General features: G+C 44.2%; 1 protein-coding gene across 1 annotated transcript in view; it reads left to right on the forward strand.

Annotated features, from left to right (window-relative positions):
• Window positions 1-681: 681 nt before the first annotated feature.
• The window catches only part of igsf21a (immunoglobin superfamily, member 21a), a 105,560-nt gene continuing 84,047 nt past the window's right edge, over window positions 682-22,194 (forward strand). The window contains exons 1-2 of the mRNA XM_053444773.1: window positions 682-763; window positions 897-1,009. Of these exons, the coding sequence (XP_053300748.1) occupies window positions 682-763; window positions 897-1,009 (195 nt within the window). The remainder of the gene's footprint in view (window positions 764-896; window positions 1,010-22,194) is intronic.

Raw genomic sequence — 22,194 nt, forward strand, 5'->3', positions numbered from 1 at the left:
ACTCTGCTTTTTAAATGTGTGTCTGTCGTCACCGACACACTTTGTCCTTGCGTCTGACACGTTTCCCTTTTGTGTCTTTCACCTTCTGCCTGTAGCTGTCAGTGACGAAGGCAGGTGTGATTGCGGCTGTTTATCGTTGTCCCCATAAAAAAGCATCGGCTGTAAAGTCCCGGTGGGAAAGAATATGTGTTTTTCAATTATTTGGAAATGAGGACGCTCCGGGACCGGATACAGGAACACATGTATTTGACAGTAAATCCTCTGATTTCTAAGTGTTGGAAAAATATGTTTTGTTGTTTTTAAATGTAGATTATGACGGCGATGCCCTTGTAAAAAAAGCGATGGCAGCATTTCCCCTGTGAAACACATTTTCGCCATAAACCTGTTTTGTTCATTCTGACATTTGTCATCACGGATAATTGCTGATGCCGAATGAGGAATCATTCACAACAATTGTTGGCTGCGTGCAGACGCAGGGTGAAGGGTTTTTCAAAAGTTTTTATAGAAGGCAGGAGAAAGTAATGTGAGAAAGTTTTCTCTTATAAGGAATAAGGAAATTAGAGGTCAATGTATTTCATAATGTTACTCATCATTAAGAATTATGGATGTCACGCGGTTTACATTCGCAATTTGTGTGTTTGTGTAAATCTCCATACAAGCTGAAGAAGCTGTGCAGGGTCAATGCAACATGAATTCTCCGGCCTCGTTCAGGAACCACCACTGAGTTGCTATTCACCGAGATACTTCCGCCCCACGTGGGAGAGTGAGCTTGAATCCTGGTTCCCTCAAACGATTCCTTACTCTTTTATCGCAACACAAAAACACACACATATATATATATGAATCGTTCACGCAAAGTTTTTCTATTCTAACAAAACTCTCTCTTTTTCCTCCAGGATATTTGACAGTTACCATCGAGCCGCTGCCGCCCGTGGTCGTGGGAGAGACCGTCACACTCAAGTGTAACTTCAAGACCGACGGACGGCTTCGAGAGATCGTCTGGTACCGGGTGAGTCGAGCTCATCGGTCTTTCTCTCCTGCTTGTTGTGCGTCTGAAGGAGGTCACACCACGTGTTGATGGAGCAGCCACGTTCTGTCAATCTGCTCTTGTTAGGAGACGTGATGTGGGGCAGCTGTATGGGGGGGGATTGATTTCTCAATCTGCTGGTGGTTATAATAGTTCACAGCTGGTCGACTCAACACTTTATCAGTTATTTAAAATCCCCACATTGGCCCACGACGCTGCGTAAGTGCTGCCATAAAATTAAATTACGTGTTCAAGGAGAAAAACAAACAAACTCACAAACAAAATAAATGGTTGTGTGTCTGTTAGTATTTTTCAGAGCTGCTGTGTGATCCATAAAAAGTTTTCGATCAAAGTAAAAATGCCGCAGTTCACGGAGGAGAACTTTGTTCAGCGATAAGCACTCGAACTGGGAAACAGTGGCAGCTGCTGGTTTCACGTCCTCATCTGACCCTTTGTTTTGTTTTTCGCCCGCCCGCCCCCCCCCCCCAAAAAAAACCAGAACCTCCCCAATAAGTCTTGAGCTGTGCAGATCAGCTTTGTGTTAAATTATTTGACACCGAGTCGCCGAGTGGTGATTGGATTTGTATAATGTGGTACAGGCACTGAAATGTTATCATCGGAGCTTATGGCTCTTCTGTGAAATGCTCTCTCTCTCTCTCTCTCTCTCTCTCTCTCTCTCTCTCTCTTTCTGTCTCTCTCTCTCTCTCTGTTTCTGTGCTGTGTTGTCGATGTTGTCGGGCTGGGATGGATTTATATAACATTTTATAATGAGTCATGGGTTTCCGGGACAAACCAGTGAACGTCTGTGGCGCTGCAGATTCTGACTTCCTGTACGATAGATGATGCTCTAAGGGGCGGAGTCTTCTACCTGTGTGGACGGCAGCATCCTCTCATCTCTTCACTCTTTCTGGAGGAAACTTTCTAAAGTATGATGATAGTAATCCTGACGGTGCTCTCAGGCTGAAGATTGAATTGCATTGCATTATGGGACATGTAGGCTCAGGTCTGTCGCTAGCTTGTCTCATGCTAGACTGAAATGTCCCAGCCTGGGATGCATTAACTTTAACCGTGTCTCTTTTGAGTCTTCTGACTTTAAATGTTGAAATATTCCATAGACTGTATATACAAATTAACTTAAACTCTGGGTCCGGAAAGTGAAACCTTTGTTCTCTCAATGACCAGCAGCAAAAACTAAAAGACTTTACCTTTCACTTTATAACGTCAGTAAACTTTTATAATCTCAATCTGTAGTTAAAAAATCTGCTTCAATACAGCATGAAGTTCATTTTGTATATTATGGTCCCGATTCAAATTAGGGCATTGATTTTGAGTGGCAGCTAGTCACATCCGATTGGTGCGCTGTCCTCGAGCTCTCAATCAGGCTCCACCCCCCCGCTCCTCCAAATATGGAGTTGAGGCTTCAGAGCGATGTCACGGTTTGTTGCCACTTGGAATATGTAAAAAAACGCACAAGAGACAACATCTGTACAGTTCACGTGTGTGTGTGTTGTGTTTAGATTTCATTGTTTATTCCTGTTGTGTTCACTCAGGATGTGAATCGACCTTTGTTGCGTTGTTTTTACTGCATCGTCGTGGCACAACGTTCCAACCTCTTCATCACACTTAATGAATACGTGTGCAGGATTTGATGGTTTTCAATGGAGATAACACAACAAGGTGGTGACATTCACTTCGCCTTCACCCGCCACCATGCGATGAGACACTGTCCATTAATGAGCCAGCGGCGGTTTATCGCTCGGGCAGGAACTCTGTCTTCAGGGTAGCTTCTGCTTTCTCACTTTTATTATTGTGAAATAAACCCGTGTCTCTGGACTCATCTTAGCAAATGCCTGACCTCTCAAGGTGGGACAAAAAAAAAGAGATTTATGGCACTTTGCACATTCACCTCAGCGCCATAGATCATTTTCATTGCCGTGACAATTTCATTTAATCAGGCAGGGATTGGAGAGTGTTGTTATGCTTATATTCTGTCAGGATGCTGCAGCGTCTATTGATAGCTGTGGTTTAAATAACCACTCCTTGAATAGAGCTGCCCATATTAAGTGTTCTCACGAGGGAAAGGAAGGAGGTTGTAACAGAAATCGGGCCCCGTCTCTCCGGTGGCCACTGCTCAGCACAAACCGTTGATAAATTATAAATCCATTACTGACACTCGGCTGCCAAAGTTTCTTTAATCTCTGCCTTTTTATTTGACTAAATACTGTTGACTTCTCATTTTACCTCCTGTTCGAATGGAACCAGGGTTGATACTCACCTGGGGAATCCTCGTGTCTAATCGAAACTTGGCCAATGAGACAGCGGGCTGAGTGCACTGAATATTTCAGCAGCCGCTCAGCTGTGCTGCTGGAACCTGAAATATTCTCTTTGAGGATTTATTAATGTCGAACACTTCCAGAGTGGAGTCAGAATTAACACGTCTGAGGATGTACTAAAGATAAATCTGATCATTTTAGAGAACCTTTCACACTTACTCAAATCCTATATCACAGCATATTCCAAACTACAGATAAAAGTAATGGACTTGGTTCGAGTTCCCTTTAGTTTTTTATTATTATATTATAAGATGAAGTATTTTTTCTTTTATCCCCTAAATTGTGAAAAAGTTATTTTCATAGACTTGGCAGATATGATCTCCAGTTTGGGGGGGGTATAGGAATTTAGCATTAAAGCCACACTTGCTCTTTTCATTAACACGCTCACTCGACCTTTCCGTATCATTTGATATAAATGTTCCACACGGCACCTTCGCTAATCATTGAATTAACCTGAGACTGAGGTGGTGAGCTCCACTTCCACATCGGCCACTGTTCCTCACAACTGTGAATCAGTTCTTGACAAATTGAACTCTTCTTTTTTAATTATATTCTATGTTATATGTTATATATTGTGTTATGAATCGGGGGGAGACACTAGTAACAGTTATTATGAGCAAACTTTCCTTAAGTTTGAAAAAGAGAAAGTTGCATAGACGAGCTTTGCAAACACCAATTGCAGGTTTGGCAGAAATGAGAAAAATACTTGAGGACATTCTTTCCTCCAGTGTTTTTTTGAAGTTTTACTGTTTGTAGAAGTTCTGTTAAAAGATTAAAAGAAGGCGGTGAAGGGTTCTTTTCTCCACTGAGAGCAAACTGAAGCTGTTGATAAGCTTCATCATTAATCTGCCCCATACATCTGTACCACAATGCTAGTTTGGTACAGATGTATCCAGATGCAGATGGAGTAGGGGGTCTTAAAGAGACAGGAGCTAAAACCAGGTGTTTCAGACAGAGGCTGAAAAGAGGAGCTGCAGCCACGGCCAAGTCTGAGGACAGTGATGTGTTTTTTCCATTTTCAACTAGTGACCCAAAATAAAACGGTGAACCTGAATACGAGCAGAAAATGTCTGCTTTGATTTAAAGTGGCTGAAGTTTTGAGGCGATAAAACAAAGTTACAGACTGTTCTCAGGTCGTTGGGGTTAACAGCATCAGCAGAGAGCTACAGGGAACCTGAGCTGATGTGGTGACTCCGTGTGAGTGACGTGCTCTCAATCCTGATCCGGGTCATTCAGGCAGCTTAATGCGTCATTTGTCAATCATACTGAAAAATAATCCACAGACTCAAGTTTTATTCAGCCGGATCAGACGCCGGTTCACTTTTCATAAAGAGCAGGCGTATAGACTGTACCTTCTGAATCAGATATACAGTGCCTTGCATAAGTATTCACCCCCTTTGGACTTTTCTACATTTTGTCATGGTATAACCACAGATTACAATTTATTTCATCGTGAGTTTATGTAATGGACCAACACAAAATAGTGCATCATTTGGAAGTGGGGGGAAATATTACATGGATTTCACAATTATTTACAAATAAAAATCTGAAAAGTGTTGAGTGCATATGTATTCACCCCCTTTACTGTGAAACCCCTAACAAAGATCTGGTGCGACCAATTGCATTCACAAGTCACATTTGCAAGTCACATAATTTGTAAATAGGGTCCACCTGTCTGCAATTTAATCTCAGTATAAATACACATGTTCTGTGACGGACTCAGAGTTTGTTGGAGATCATTACTGAACAAACAGCATCATGAAGACCAAGGAGCTCACCAAACAGGTCAGGGATAAAGTTGTGGAGAAATATGAAGCAGGGTTAGGTTATAAAAAAATATCCAGAGCCTTGAACATCTCTCTGAGCACCATAAAATCCATCATAAGAAAATGGAAAGAATATGGCACAACCGCAAACCTACCAAGAGGAGGCCGTCCACCCAAACTGAAGAGTCGGACAAGGAGAAAATTAATCAGAGAAGCAACCAGGAGGCCCATGGTTACTCTGGAGGAGTTGCAGAGATCCACAGCTGAGGTGGGAGAATCTGTCCACAGGACAACTATTAGTCGTCTACTCCACAAATCTGGCCTTTATGGAAGAGTGGCAAGAAGAAAGCCATTGTTGAAAGGGATCCATAAAAAATCCCGTTTGGAGTTTGCCAGAAGCCATGTGGGAGACACAGCAAACATGTGGAAGAAGGTGCTCTGGTCAGATGAGACCAAAATTGAACTTTTTGGCCTCAATGCAAAACGCTAGGTGTGGTGAAAACCCAACACTTCCCATCACCCTGAGCACACCATCCCAACAGTGAAACATGGTGGTGGTAGCATCATGCTGTGGGGATTCTTCTCTTCAGCAGGTACAGGGAAACTGGTCAGAATAGAGGGAAGGATGGATGGAGCCAAATACAGGGAAATCCTTGAAGAAAATCTGATGCAGTCTGCAAAAGACTTGAGACTGGGGCGGAGGTTCATCTTCCAGCAGGACAATGACCCTAAACATACAGCCAGAGCTACAAAGGAATGGTTTGGATTAAAGAATGTTAATGTCTTAAAATGGCCCATTCAAAGCCCAGACCTCAATCCAATAGAGAATCTATGGCAAGACTTGAAGATTGCGGTTCACAGACGGTGTCCATCCAATCTGACTGAGCTTCATCTTTTTTGCCAAGAAGAATGGACAAACCTTTCCATCTCTAGATGTGCAAAGCTGGTAGAGACATACCCCAAAAGACTTGCAGCTGTAATTGCAGCGAAAGGGGGTTCTACCAAGTATTGACACAGGGGGGTGAATACTTATGCACCCAACAGATGTCAACTTTTTTGTTCTCATTATTGTTTGTGTCACAATAAAATTTATTTTGCACCTCCAAAGTACTATGCATGTTTTGTTGATCAAACGGGAAAAAGTTTATTTAAGTCTATTTGAATTCCAGTTAGTAACAGTAGATAATGGGAAAAAGTCCAAGGGGGGTGAATACTTATGCAAGGCACTGTATATAGAATATCTACCTCCTGGATCCATTGTGGTCCAAGTGGATGATTGAAGTGGACGAGGCATGAATCACTTATGATGCCTCTCGTTTTTAGTTCACGGGGAAGATGAGACAAGATTAGCAGAGAGACAGGGAGTGGACGAGAGCAGGCCCTGGTAATGGACGTTGCATCGCCTCCCGCAGCTAATGCTTCAAGAGCAAATAAATGAAAGCCTCTGGAGTGGGTGTGATACTGCACTGCAGGCCACATGACTGGTTTCAGAGGGCGAGGCCGTGGATTAAGCCCTATGGATGTGTAATGCCATCAAGCTGTCCCCCCCCCCCGCTTTAATAGCACACCAAATAGTAATGATGGATAACTTGATGGGACGGGTGTTTGGGAGAAGAATGTCCTCTGCACCTCATTCTAGTGAACATGTACATGTGGGACATCTCACAACGGGAATAAGCTTAATTGTAATCACTGGATCAACCGGCCGTGCTCTCCTGTTCTACTCCCCCCCCCCCCCCCCCCCTTACCTCTCTCTCTCTCTCTCTCTCTCTCTCTCTTTCTCTCTCTGTCCCCATTACAGAATTCCTCCATCCTCCCCTCGACATAACTCTTCTGGGATCCCTCTCTCTCTCTCTCACCGAGTGTCTGCCCCCCCCCCCCCGTTACAAGTCACAACTAATTTACCACTGGCCTCTGCGCTGCAGCCGAGCAGCTTCTCCCCCATCATCCAGCCGTGTCCACCTCGGCCCCCATTTCATTATTATGAGTCAAATTCACCTGTATTCATAATCCTGCTCTCTGCTGAATTGAGTGCTGCGGTGGGAGGGTACAATCCGATTCACTGGGAAGAACCAGAAGCTGAAGATAAAGAGGAAAATGCAACAAAACAAAAGAAGCTGTGTGAAAATCCACGTTTTGATTTTATTAGTTTTGATTTTAGTTTTTTTTTTCCTGATGAGATTTAAGAATGTGTTTCACTTTGACTATTTTAATTCCCTTCCTGGAGAATGAATGAGTGTGACTGTGCTGTGACACACTCTCTAAATAACTCCTACATGCTCCACTTGGCTACACATTCACTTAAATAATACATCTTGTCTGTGGTGGAATTTCAGCTCGTGTGTGTGTGGAGAGCTTTGATTTTTTTTCTTAAAGCACAACAATCCAAAGCAAGCGAATCACAGAGAGCACAGTAATCATCAGATCTGAAATGTCTCAAGACGCAGCGCAGACGACAAAGTGGTTTCAAGTATAATTAGCTTGAGGAATATTGAAACATCAGTTTCCCGGCTCACTTCTGAAAAGCTCCCCGACCGTTTCCTGGGAATCGTGGAGGATGCAGTCGCTCAATACACAAGGGAGAAAGACATCACGGTAGATCTGGGCCTATATATCACGCGTGGTGGATTCCCTCTCCTCCCGTGTGGGCGTGTTGGTGTTGGCGGTGGAACATGACCAGATCGATAGCTGCGGAAAAGGACAATGACCAAAGACAGTCGTAAATCTCCATCATCGGCTCGGCACCGTTGAGAGCTTGTCAAATTTTAATGAAGCCATCTGCCTCAACAGATTCTACTCAGAACCATCACAAGTCAGATTAGCTTTACAGCCTCGACATATCAGTTGGAAAGCGTTAGTTTAATGTGCCACAGTAAATAGACAACGTTTTTATATCTGTGTGTTAAAAAGTACATTTCTTTATATACGAATTCATCATTTTGTGCAGGAACGACGATCCTCACATCCAACTGTACATTTCAGTAAAGTCATTTCAATGTTTAAAGATTCCACTGTTCTTAGGCCAGCTGTTTTTTTATTTATGTTGCATGATTTCAGCACCACCTGGGGACCTGCGCCGTTTCCTGTCTTGTAATTGACAATTAGTTTGGTTACATTTAACCGTCACACCCGACCTCCCAGGCTCCGCCCACAACTTTCAGTATTTATTTAGTATCGCCACAACTTCAGGGGACAATTAGTCGTTGATGTAGAACAAATAGTAATCAACAAGTATGACTTCCATGAGAGAATAATAATAATACGTGGCAGGAAGAGAACTGTCTAAATCTATTCTGCTAAACATAAGAGGAGAAAGGTGATTTAATACGGAGCTCTGTGTACCTCCATCTTATTGACAGAACACAAGAAAATCAAATGCAGGAACATGCTGAAAGTAACTGTTGGGCCAGAGCCCAGCGGGGGGCCCCCAGACACTGAAGCCAAGAGGAACAAAGGGTTGTTAAACTTTGGGCGGGAAACATCCTCCTGCAGGCTCAAGAATCTCCCCCTGGTGGTGGAGAAATGTCCTGGGGTTTTCCCAGAAACCCCCGCTCAGTTCCAAGCCCCGCCCACTCAGATCCATTTCTGACACTCAATTGGCTTAAAGCCAGCATCATCCTATGACCAACTCCTCAAGGAGGAGGACCTCTCAGGTAGAACAAAACCACTGAGACCCCAATAATCGCTGCCATTTTTACCCTGCTCTGAAGACAACACCAGGCCCCCTTCGGGGCCTCCCAGCTGATTTAGATGTAAAAGGGGGCAACCAGAGTTATTTTCTTTCATTTCTTTCATTGTCTTTTATCTCAGTCGACGTTTTTATTTTCAAAAGGACTTTTGCTCTTTTAACTTGAAAAGACCAAACAGGAAATTGCACACGGAACAATCTCAGACTCAGTTCCATTTTCCCCACGGACTTTAGTTTCTTTTTCCCAACGATCTACAAACGGCTTCCACAGCCGTCCCCTGCAGAAGCGCGAGATTCATTCCGCTGAGGAGCACAAGCTCCACATCCCTGAAGAAGAAGGACGACGTTCATCCCATCGAAGCAGCACGAGCAAATCCGCTGTTTGTCCGGTCCAGCGGCCGAAGACCGCTTGAGAGACCACGTGATTCACTGGCCCGACGCGCACGCACACCGCGAGGGTGGTACAGTAAGAGGCTTTATTGTCTGGGCAGATGTTAATCTAATACGTAGCGTATTGTTTTAATACTTGAATGTATTTGTTTTGTATGAGACCGCCGAGTCTCTAGTGTTAGCGGCGATTCGCCACTTCCGGTTTCCGGTTACGGCCTTGTGCCACAGTTTTTAAGCGCCGTGAGCAGCGTCTCCAGCTCATTGTGACCGTTTGAACAACTTTAAAGAGACTTTACCGGTCAAACCTCAGCACACAACGCCACTTGGGTGCTGAGTGGTAAAGTAAATGTAACTTGTCTCTGACGGTGCTTTTAAGAGCTTTGCTCTCTCCTTGTATGCTCTCTCTCTCTCTCCTTCTAAACCGACCTATATACACATCTGATCTGTATTTAGAATACAGTTCATGTAACATAGTTAAATCTATATTCAGAGAGGCTGGACACATCTGGAAGCCATGCGGCCGAACGCCAAAGCAGAGACAAAGAATTCTCTTTGTCTGAAAATCCCTTTGTGTAATTCATGTGACGACCACCAGTGTGAGCTCCGGCCACATGGTGTCATTAACATAGACTCCATTTTGAATAACGCAAGTTAAACCACCATTTTGAATCTATTATTGCCACGCCTCCTCTCTCCCTCTCCTCCCATTCTGGCTCTAAATTCATAACGGCTCCGCCATCTTGTTTTGTAGTCAATCCGCCATTTTGAGAGTTTTTAGGCCTTGATTCCACGAATCATGATCGGCCGCCATCTTAGATGTGACGTCACCAAGTGACTGCGTCATCGCCACGCCCCCTTCTTTTTCTCTCTCTCTCTCTCTCTCGCTCTCTCACACACCCACACACACACACACACACAGACACACCCACACAGACACACATTGATAGACACAGACAGATACACACACAGATACACATAGATGAATACATGTGTTTTTCTAAATTGTGATAAGCGGCTGCTGTTGTTATCTTTGAAATATGGGAGTTTGTTAAAATGATGAATCATTAAATAACACTAACTTTATTTCACATGCATACACATAGACACACACACACACACAGAGAGACACTTTGACACAGACACACACACACACACCGAGACAGACATACATAGGTAGACCGCCGGTTTTACATGTATTTTCTGAATTGTGATAAGTGCTGCTGCTGTGTTTATCTTTGAAATATCGGAGCTTGTTAAAATGATGAATCATTGAATAACATTATAACTTTATTTCCCCTTTTTAATAAATGCTTTTGTAATTAAAGTATCTGTAGTCTGTGATTATTTGTACATATGTATGTGATTGCAGCTGGATTATGATTGCCTGTGCTCGAACTTAGTAGCCTTCACTGTTAATTAAATAATTATTAATATTAAATATTGAGATTATTGATTTGACATTTATCATTATGAGACTGATATTTATAGATTGTATCGTTGGTCCCTGTAACCAGGGTGGTGCCCCGCAACAATAAGCAATGATTACAGATTTGTATTATTCTTAATTGATAATTTTATTGTTTTCATTAATTATTTTAACTATTATTAATGGATAACCGTATCATTTCTAATTAAATGTGTTACATTTCTTAATTAATAGCTTTATCATTTTTGATTATTTTTAAGAAATAATTGTTATTTTAATAATCATATTTCATGATTATTAATAATTAGCCAACGTCAATTCTACTCCTACTATTGCACAACATAAATGGTGCCCCCGTGTGAGACATTCTAACTCCAGCTGTATCATAATACTGTACAATAATCCAGATTCATTTTCCCCCAGAAATTAATTTTTGAAGAAAAAGATATTAATTAATTTTTTTTTCTCCTTCCAAAACTTTTTTTTTATCCCTCACAACATAAATGGATCCCCGTGTGAGGGCGGAACGCTTCACGCATGCAACATAAATGGTGCCGCTGCTTGAGGCTATCTAACTCCAGCTGTATCATAATACTGTGTACAATGATCCAGAAATAATTTTGAAAATTATTTCTCTGCAAATAATTTTTTTTTTAATTTCTAAATTCCCCTGCACCTTTGCAACACAGGTACACTCGTGCCTTGCATATCTGTGGTTGGCTGCAGAGTGCAATCGGTGGTTGTGTATTCGCGATGCACAATATTTATGATTAATTTCTTAAAGAGAAAAATAATTTTGGAAATTTATTTCTCTTTGAATTTTTTTATTTGTAATCCCTTTGCACCTGTGCCAAACAGGTATACTATTGCCTTGTGTATCCGTGGTTGGCTGCTTATTGCATATTAGTGGTTGTGTCATCTCAATGCACAATAATTATAATTCATTTTCTTAAGAGAAAAATAATTTTGGAAATTTATTTCTCTTTTTGAATTTTCTTTATTCTTAATTCCCTTTGCTAAGCAGGCGTTGTGTATAGCTATGGTTGGTTGCTGACTACGTTTCAGTAGGTTAGTAATATTTTTTATTGGAGAATTTTCTGCATGCTTTTTAATTTTAAGGAAACAAACTAGATTTGAGAGACTAGTTTTGTTGAGACTTGTTTGTTAACCAACTAGGTCTTAAGGATTGAGCCATCGAGCTATCCTACATAGCGCTACTATATAGACACAGAGTGAAGCTCACCTGTGCATCTTGTGTAGTGTTTATTAAATTTTTATCCGCTTTTAACCTAAGCAAGCTTGAGCGGCCCACCAGGCTCTTTTCGCACTCAGAAGATGAGTAGCATGGACCATCCTGGGGCAAGGGCTCCCTCAAGGCCAGACGACCTGTCAGAGACCGTCGCCAGTCTGAGCAATTTTTATAGAAATGCTATAATTGAGTTTTTGTCCGCTTTTATCTAAGCAAGCTTGAGCAGCCCACCAGGTGTTTGCGCACTCAGAAGATGAGTAGCATGGACCACACTGGGGCAGGGCTCCCTCAAGACCAGACGACCTGTCAGAGACAGTCGCCAGTCTGATCAATTTTTCTAGTGATGAAGTGAGTGAGTTGAGTGAGTATGATTTAAGTACCTGCGATCGTAAGATTAAAGAACTGTCCATTCACCTGATCAACCCCACTGGCCCGCATCCAAAAATACCCCATGCTCTGGGTCAACTGACACTCCCCTACCAGCAGAGAGCCGAGCTGCAGGCCCAAGAACATGCGAAGGAGCTCCAGGCCATGCAAGCAGCATGTCGAGCGGAGCAGGAGAAAAACTCCCACCTGCGGCATATCATCGAGACCCGCACAGAACAGGACCAGGCGTAGCAGGAGCACGAAGCTCTGCACGGAAGGTCAAAGGTCAGCAGAAAGGGGGGCACAGTCAAACAGAGCTGCCCCCCCCTCGAGCTGATATCCCTGATGACAGGGCCAGGAGCTGACGTCATTCCCGGTGAAGCCAGCGGAACAGAGACACTGGGAGAAAAGCTGCGAGCACAGCTACGCAACCCTCTTGCAGAGGAAGCTTTGCTCTGGAGAGCCAGACACACCCAGCAGTCGACCGCTCCAACCCCCTCAACACCAAAGGGGGGGCCGGACTCAACCCCTAGACGTGCAGTGACCTGGGACCGCTATGAGGCACTCCAAATGCCTTTCCAGCGGACACACAGCATCCACTCCAGCCAGAAGGAACACATCCTGCACGGAGCCATGCTGATCCACACCACAACGACGGAAGGAATCCGTCCTGGAGGGCTGAAGGAGAGTTCCCAGTCTGCCACTCAGGCAGGGGCGCACCATGACTCACGGTTGCGTCCTGGATGGTCCTCCACTCCCGGTGCAAGAGATGGTGGCCACAAAGATGAATACTGTGGCACACACAATTCAGAAGACCCTGATGACTCAGCACCCCCTCAAAGAGAGGAAATCTGCACCCGGCAGCTAGAGCCCCTTAAAAAAAAAGACATTTATCGCTTCGACCCAGACAACCGAGGGTTCAACGAAGACGACACCGTGGTTCTGGCAGTTCAAATCCAACTAAATGTGGACCCGGCGCTGGAAGATGACAACTTTCCCCACGCCAAGATGAACCCCAGCAAAGAGAACCAGGAACAGCGACCCTTCCAACAGGGCGCCCCACAAAACCAAGGGGGTGAGGATTTCAACCAGCCCCACAAACAGTTTCGACCTCAGCACCTGAATCCCTCTCAACAGAGGAGTAGGGGCTGGAACAGACGGAAACCCTATCAGTACCAGGAGTATAGATGTGGTGACCGAAAGCCAACACATGGGATGCATCCTGGGACAGAGGAGTAAATACGGAGATGTGTGGATGAAGCAATGAGAGACATTGTGCCACGTGTTCCTTCAGGCTCCACTGAGAGACCAGACACTGAACCCCGTTGGCGAAACTAGGAGCAGACGCCCTCCTTCTCCACTCCCAAAGATGACTTCAATGACGGGGAAGGACCAAGGCGCTGCCAGAAACCCCCTCTCACCTCCACATCTGAAAAGGGGGGGAAGAAATCCCAACTTTAAAACAAAAAAAAACGCTCAAACCACTCACTCCATCAATAGCTGCATGCTTTAGACCCTCTGTCAGTAACTTGTATAACGTAGTTCAGGTAGTGAACCTCCTTAGACCTCGTTGAGGATTTTGAAGTCGTTACCACTACGGTTGTGCAGCCCTCACGGGTACACTTGGCAATTCAGTCTTGGCAGTGAAATTCCAATATCTGTAGATCTGAAAACCTAGAAATAGGATTTATCATAAATTCACAGATTAGCGAACAACAGAACGTGACTCGCCGTTCTAAATGTTTTGGTTTGACAGGATAACACACATGTTTACCTCAAAACACCAGCACCTACTCAAACATTTTCTTCTGTTCGTGTTTCCACTTTTCTTTCATTTCACTCTTCACCGAAATTCATTGGTATTTTAACTAACTGCCGATAAGCATTATGTGAAATTGAAAGTGTGTGCCGTGTTTTAGAATATATGTTATTTAGCCTGTCTGCCCAGACAATTACCTCTCTCTGTTTAGACTCATGCCTCGAAGACATTTATGCCTCTCTGCCTCATAATGAACTAACTTTCACTGCTTCAACTCCACTCAAGGATTACCTCTCATGGATTATCACTGGACTCTCGACCATAGTTTGCCCTGGAGACCGGGGTCACAGCCCACTCTCCAGACCAAAAGGGGGACTGTTGGGCCAGAGCCCAGCGGGGGGCCCCCAGACACTGAAGCCAAGAGGAACAAAGGGTTGTTAAACTTTGGGCGGGAAACATCCTCCTGCAGGCTCAAGAATCTCCCCCTGGTGGTGGAGAAATGTCCTGGGGTTTTCCCAGAAACCCCCGCTCAGTTCCAAGCCCCGCCCACTCAGATCCATTTCTGACACTCAATTGGCTTAAAGCCAGCATCATCCTATGACCAACTCCTCAAGGAGGAGGACCTCTCAGGTAGAACAAAACCACTGAGACCCCAATAATCGCTGCCATTTTTACCCTGCTCTGAAGACAACACCAGGCCCCCTTCGGGGCCTCCCAGCTGATTTAGATGTAAAAGGGGGCAACCAGAGTTATTTTCTTTCATTTCTTTCATTGTCTTTTATCTCAGTCGACGTTTTTATTTTCAAAAGGACTTTTGCTCTTTTAACTTGAAAAGACCAAACAGGAAATTGCACACGGAACAATCTCAGACTCAGTTCCATTTTCCCCACGGACTTTAGTTTCTTTTTCCCAACGATCTACAAACGGCTTCCACAGCCGTCCCCTGCAGAAGCGCGAGATTCATTCCGCTGAGGAGCACAAGCTCCACATCCCTGAAGAAGAAGGACGACGTTCATCCCATCGAAGCAGCACGAGCAAATCCGCTGTTTGTCCGGTCCAGCGGCCGAAGACCGCTTGAGAGACCACGTGATTCACTGGCCCGACGCGCACGCACACCGCGAGGGTGGTACAGTAAGAGGCTTTATTGTCTGGGCAGATGTTAATCTAATACGTAGCGTATTGTTTTAATACTTGAATGTATTTGTTTTGTATGAGACCGCCGAGTCTCTAGTGTTAGCGGCGATTCGCCACTTCCGGTTTCCGGTTACGGCCTTGTGCCACAGTTTTTAAGCGCCGTGAGCAGCGTCTCCAGCTCATTGTGACCGTTTGAACAACTTTAAAGAGACTTTACCGGTCAAACCTCAGCACACAACGCCACTTGGGTGCTGAGTGGTAAAGTAAATGTAACTTGTCTCTGACGGTGCTTTTAAGAGCTTTGCTCTCTCCTTGTATGCTCTCTCTCTCTCTCCTTCTAAACCGACCTATATACACATCTGATCTGTATTTAGAATACAGTTCATGTAACATAGTTAAATCTATATTCAGAGAGGCTGGACACATCTGGAAGCCATGCGGCCGAACGCCAAAGCAGAGACAAAGAATTCTCTTTGTCTGAAAATCCCTTTGTGTAATTCATGTGACGACCACCAGTGTGAGCTCCGGCCACATGGTGTCATTAACATAGACTCCATTTTGGATAACGCAAGTTAAACCACCATTTTGAATCTATTATTGCCACGCCTCCTCTCTCCCTCTCCTCCCATTCTGGCTCTAAATTCATAACGGCTCCGCCATCTTGTTTTGTAGTCAATCCGCCATTTTGAGAGTTTTTAGGCCTTGATTCCACGAATCATGATCGGCCGCCATCTTAGATGTGACGTCACCAAGTGACTGCGTCATCGCCACGCCCCCTTCTTTTTCTCTCTCTCTCTCTCTCTCGCTCTCTCACACACCCACACACACACACACACACAGACACACCCACACAGACACACATTGATAGACACAGACAGATACACACACAGATACACATAGATGAATACATGTGTTTTTCTAAATTGTGATAAGCGGCTGCTGTTGTTATCTTTGAAATATGGGAGTTTGTTAAAATGATGAATCATTAAATAACACTAACTTTATTTCACATGCATACACATAGACACACACACACACACAGAGAGACACTTTGACACAGACACACACACACACACCGAGACAGACATACATAGGTAGACCGCCGGTTTTACATGTATTTTCTGAATTGTGATAAGTGCTGCTGCTGTGTTTATCTTTGAAATATCGGAGCTTGTTAAAATGATGAATCATTGAATAACATTATAACTTTATTTCCCCTTTTTAATAAATGCTTTTGTAATTAAAGTATCTGTAGTCTGTGATTATTTGTACATATGTATGTGATTGCAGCTGGATTATGATTGCCTGTGCTCGAACTTAGTAGCCTTCACTGTTAATTAAATAATTATTAATATTAAATATTGAGATTATTGATTTGACATTTATCATTATGAGACTGATATTTATAGATTGTATCGTTGGTCCCTGTAACCAGGGTGGTGCCCCGCAACAATAAGCAATGATTACAGATTTGTATTATTCTTAATTGATAATTTTATTGTTTTCATTAATTATTTTAACTATTATTAATGGATAACCGTATCATTTCTAATTAAATGTGTTACATTTCTTAATTAATAGCTTTATCATTTTTGATTATTTTTAAGAAATAATTGTTATTTTAATAATCATATTTCATGATTATTAATAATTAGCCAACGTCAATTCTACTCCTACTATTGCACAACATAAATGGTGCCCCCGTGTGAGACATTCTAACTCCAGCTGTATCATAATACTGTACAATAATCCAGATTCATTTTCCCCCAGAAATTAATTTTTGAAGAAAAAGATATTAATTAATTTTTTTTTCTCCTTCCAAAACTTTTTTTTTATCCCTCACAACATAAATGGATCCCCGTGTGAGGGCGGAACGCTTCACGCATGCAACATAAATGGTGCCGCTGCTTGAGGCTATCTAACTCCAGCTGTATCATAATACTGTGTACAATGATCCAGAAATAATTTTGAAAATTATTTCTCTGCAAATAATTTTTTTTTTAATTTCTAAATTCCCCTGCACCTTTGCAACACAGGTACACTCGTGCCTTGCATATCTGTGGTTGGCTGCAGAGTGCAATCGGTGGTTGTGTATTCGCGATGCACAATATTTATGATTAATTTCTTAAAGAGAAAAATAATTTTGGAAATTTATTTCTCTTTGAATTTTTTTATTTGTAATCCCTTTGCACCTGTGCCAAACAGGTATACTATTGCCTTGTGTATCCGTGGTTGGCTGCTTATTGCATATTAGTGGTTGTGTCATCTCAATGCACAATAATTATAATTCATTTTCTTAAGAGAAAAATAATTTTGGAAATTTATTTCTCTTTTTGAATTTTCTTTATTCTTAATTCCCTTTGCTAAGCAGGCGTTGTGTATAGCTATGGTTGGTTGCTGACTACGTTTCAGTAGGTTAGTAATATTTTTTATTGGAGAATTTTCTGCATGCTTTTTAATTTTAAGGAAACAAACTAGATTTGAGAGACTAGTTTTGTTGAGACTTGTTTGTTAACCAACTAGGTCTTAAGGATTGAGCCATCGAGCTATCCTACATAGCGCTACTATATAGACACAGAGTGAAGCTCACCTGTGCATCTTGTGTAGTGTTTATTAAATTTTTATCCGCTTTTAACCTAAGCAAGCTTGAGCGGCCCACCAGGCTCTTTTCGCACTCAGAAGATGAGTAGCATGGACCATCCTGGGGCAAGGGCTCCCTCAAGGCCAGACGACCTGTCAGAGACCGTCGCCAGTCTGAGCAATTTTTATAGAAATGCTATAATTGAGTTTTTGTCCGCTTTTATCTAAGCAAGCTTGAGCAGCCCACCAGGTGTTTGCGCACTCAGAAGATGAGTAGCATGGACCACACTGGGGCAGGGCTCCCTCAAGACCAGACGACCTGTCAGAGACAGTCGCCAGTCTGATCAATTTTTCTAGTGATGAAGTGAGTGAGTTGAGTGAGTATGATTTAAGTACCTGCGATCGTAAGATTAAAGAACTGTCCATTCACCTGATCAACCCCACTGGCCCGCATCCAAAAATACCCCATGCTCTGGGTCAACTGACACTCCCCTACCAGCAGAGAGCCGAGCTGCAGGCCCAAGAACATGCGAAGGAGCTCCAGGCCATGCAAGCAGCATGTCGAGCGGAGCAGGAGAAAAACTCCCACCTGCGGCATATCATCGAGACCCGCACAGAACAGGACCAGGCGTAGCAGGAGCACGAAGCTCTGCACGGAAGGTCAAAGGTCAGCAGAAAGGGGGGCACAGTCAAACAGAGCTGCCCCCCCCTCGAGCTGATATCCCTGATGACAGGGCCAGGAGCTGACGTCATTCCCGGTGAAGCCAGCGGAACAGAGACACTGGGAGAAAAGCTGCGAGCACAGCTACGCAACCCTCTTGCAGAGGAAGCTTTGCTCTGGAGAGCCAGACACACCCAGCAGTCGACCGCTCCAACCCCCTCAACACCAAAGGGGGGGCCGGACTCAACCCCTAGACGTGCAGTGACCTGGGACCGCTATGAGGCACTCCAAATGCCTTTCCAGCGGACACACAGCATCCACTCCAGCCAGAAGGAACACATCCTGCACGGAGCCATGCTGATCCACACCACAACGACGGAAGGAATCCGTCCTGGAGGGCTGAAGGAGAGTTCCCAGTCTGCCACTCAGGCAGGGGCGCACCATGACTCACGGTTGCGTCCTGGATGGTCCTCCACTCCCGGTGCAAGAGATGGTGGCCACAAAGATGAATACTGTGGCACACACAATTCAGAAGACCCTGATGACTCAGCACCCCCTCAAAGAGAGGAAATCTGCACCCGGCAGCTAGAGCCCCTTAAAAAAAAAGACATTTATCGCTTCGACCCAGACAACCGAGGGTTCAACGAAGACGACACCGTGGTTCTGGCAGTTCAAATCCAACTAAATGTGGACCCGGCGCTGGAAGATGACAACTTTCCCCACGCCAAGATGAACCCCAGCAAAGAGAACCAGGAACAGCGACCCTTCCAACAGGGCGCCCCACAAAACCAAGGGAGTGAGGATTTCAACCAGCCCCACAAACAGTTTCGACCTCAGCACCTGAATCCCTCTCAACAGAGGAGTAGGGGCTGGAACAGACGGAAACCCTATCAGTACCAGGAGTATAGATGTGGTGACCGAAAGCCAACACATGGGATGCATCCTGGGACAGAGGAGTAAATACGGAGATGTGTGGATGAAGCAATGAGAGACATTGTGCCACGTGTTCCTTCAGGCTCCACTGAGAGACCAGACACTGAACCCCGTTGGCGAAACTAGGAGCAGACGCCCTCCTTCTCCACTCCCAAAGATGACTTCAATGACGGGGAAGGACCAAGGCGCTGCCAGAAACCCCCTCTCACCTCCACATCTGAAAAGGGGGGGAAGAAATCCCAACTTTAAAACAAAAAAAAACGCTCAAACCACTCACTCCATCAATAGCTGCATGCTTTAGACCCTCTGTCAGTAACTTGTATAACGTAGTTCAGGTAGTGAACCTCCTTAGACCTCGTTGAGGATTTTGAAGTCGTTACCACTACGGTTGTGCAGCCCTCACGGGTACACTTGGCAATTCAGTCTTGGCAGTGAAATTCCAATATCTGTAGATCTGAAAACCTAGAAATAGGATTTATCATAAATTCACAGATTAGCGAACAACAGAACGTGACTCGCCGTTCTAAATGTTTTGGTTTGACAGGATAACACACATGTTTACCTCAAAACACCAGCACCTACTCAAACATTTTCTTCTGTTCGTGTTTCCACTTTTCTTTCATTTCACTCTTCACCGAAATTCATTGGTATTTTAACTAACTGCCGATAAGCATTATGTGAAATTGAAAGTGTGTGCCGTGTTTTAGAATATATGTTATTTAGCCTGTCTGCCCAGACAATTACCTCTCTCTGTTTAGACTCATGCCTCGAAGACATTTATGCCTCTCTGCCTCATAATGAACTAACTTTCACTGCTTCAACTCCACTCAAGGATTACCTCTCATGGATTATCACTGGACTCTCGACCATAGTTTGCCCTGGAGACCGGGGTCACAGCCCACTCTCCAGACCAAAAGGGGGACTGTTGGGCCAGAGCCCAGCGGGGGGCCCCCAGACACTGAAGCCAAGAGGAACAAAGGGTTGTTAAACTTTGGGCGGGAAACATCCTCCTGCAGGCTCAAGAATCTCCCCCTGGTGGTGGAGAAATGTCCTGGGGTTTTCCCAGAAACCCCCGCTCAGTTCCAAGCCCCGCCCACTCAGATCCATTTCTGACACTCAATTGGCTTAAAGCCAGCATCATCCTATGACCAACTCCTCAAGGAGGAGGACCTCTCAGGTAGAACAAAACCACTGAGACCCCAATAATCGCTGCCATTTTTACCCTGCTCTGAAGACAACACCAGGCCCCCTTCGGGGCCTCCCAGCTGATTTAGATGTAAAAGGGGGCAACCAGAGTTATTTTCTTTCATTTCTTTCATTGTCTTTTATCTCAGTCGACGTTTTTATTTTCAAAAGGACTTTTGCTCTTTTAACTTGAAAAGACCAAACAGGAAATTGCACACGGAACAATCTCAGACTCAGTTCCATTTTCCCCACGGACTTTAGTTTCTTTTTCCCAACGATCTACAAACGGCTTCCACAGCCGTCCCCTGCAGAAGCGCGAGATTCATTCCGCTGAGGAGCACAAGCTCCACATCCCTGAAGAAGAAGGACGACGTTCATCCCATCGAAGCAGCACGAGCAAATCCGCTGTTTGTCCGGTCCAGCGGCCGAAGACCGCTTGAGAGACCACGTGATTCACTGGCCCGACGCGCACGCACACCGCGAGGGTGGTACAGTAAGAGGCTTTATTGTCTGGGCAGATGTTAATCTAATACGTAGCGTATTGTTTTAATACTTGAATGTATTTGTTTTGTATGAGACCGCCGAGTCTCTAGTGTTAGCGGCGATTCGCCACTTCCGGTTTCCGGTTACGGCCTTGTGCCACAGTTTTTAAGCGCCGTGAGCAGCGTCTCCAGCTCATTGTGACCGTTTGAACAACTTTAAAGAGACTTTACCGGTCAAACCTCAGCACACAACGCCACTTGGGTGCTGAGTGGTAAAGTAAATGTAACTTGTCTCTGACGGTGCTTTTAAGAGCTTTGCTCTCTCCTTGTATGCTCTCTCTCTCTCTCCTTCTAAACCGACCTATATACACATCTGATCTGTATTTAGAATACAGTTCATGTAACATAGTTAAATCTATATTCAGAGAGGCTGGACACATCTGGAAGCCATGCGGCCGAACGCCAAAGCAGAGACAAAGAATTCTCTTTGTCTGAAAATCCCTTTGTGTAATTCATGTGACGACCACCAGTGTGAGCTCCGGCCACATGGTGTCATTAACATAGACTCCATTTTGGATAACGCAAGTTAAACCACCATTTTGAATCTATTATTGCCACGCCTCCTCTCTCCCTCTCCTCCCATTCTGGCTCTAAATTCATAACGGCTCCGCCATCTTGTTTTGTAGTCAATCCGCCATTTTGAGAGTTTTTAGGCCTTGATTCCACGAATCATGATCGGCCGCCATCTTAGATGTGACGTCACCAAGTGACTGCGTCATCGCCACGCCCCCTTCTTTTTCTCTCTCTCTCTCTCTCTCGCTCTCTCACACACCCACACACACACACACACACAGACACACCCACACAGACACACATTGATAGACACAGACAGATACACACACAGATACACATAGATGAATACATGTGTTTTTCTAAATTGTGATAAGCGGCTGCTGTTGTTATCTTTGAAATATGGGAGTTTGTTAAAATGATGAATCATTAAATAACACTAACTTTATTTCACATGCATACACATAGACACACACACACACACAGAGAGACACTTTGACACAGACACACACACACACACCGAGACAGACATACATAGGTAGACCGCCGGTTTTACATGTATTTTCTGAATTGTGATAAGTGCTGCTGCTGTGTTTATCTTTGAAATATCGGAGCTTGTTAAAATGATGAATCATTGAATAACAT

This window comes from Pleuronectes platessa, chromosome 2 (genome assembly GCF_947347685.1).
Source record: "Pleuronectes platessa chromosome 2, fPlePla1.1, whole genome shotgun sequence".
NCBI classification, from domain to species: Eukaryota; Metazoa; Chordata; class Actinopteri; order Pleuronectiformes; family Pleuronectidae; genus Pleuronectes; species Pleuronectes platessa.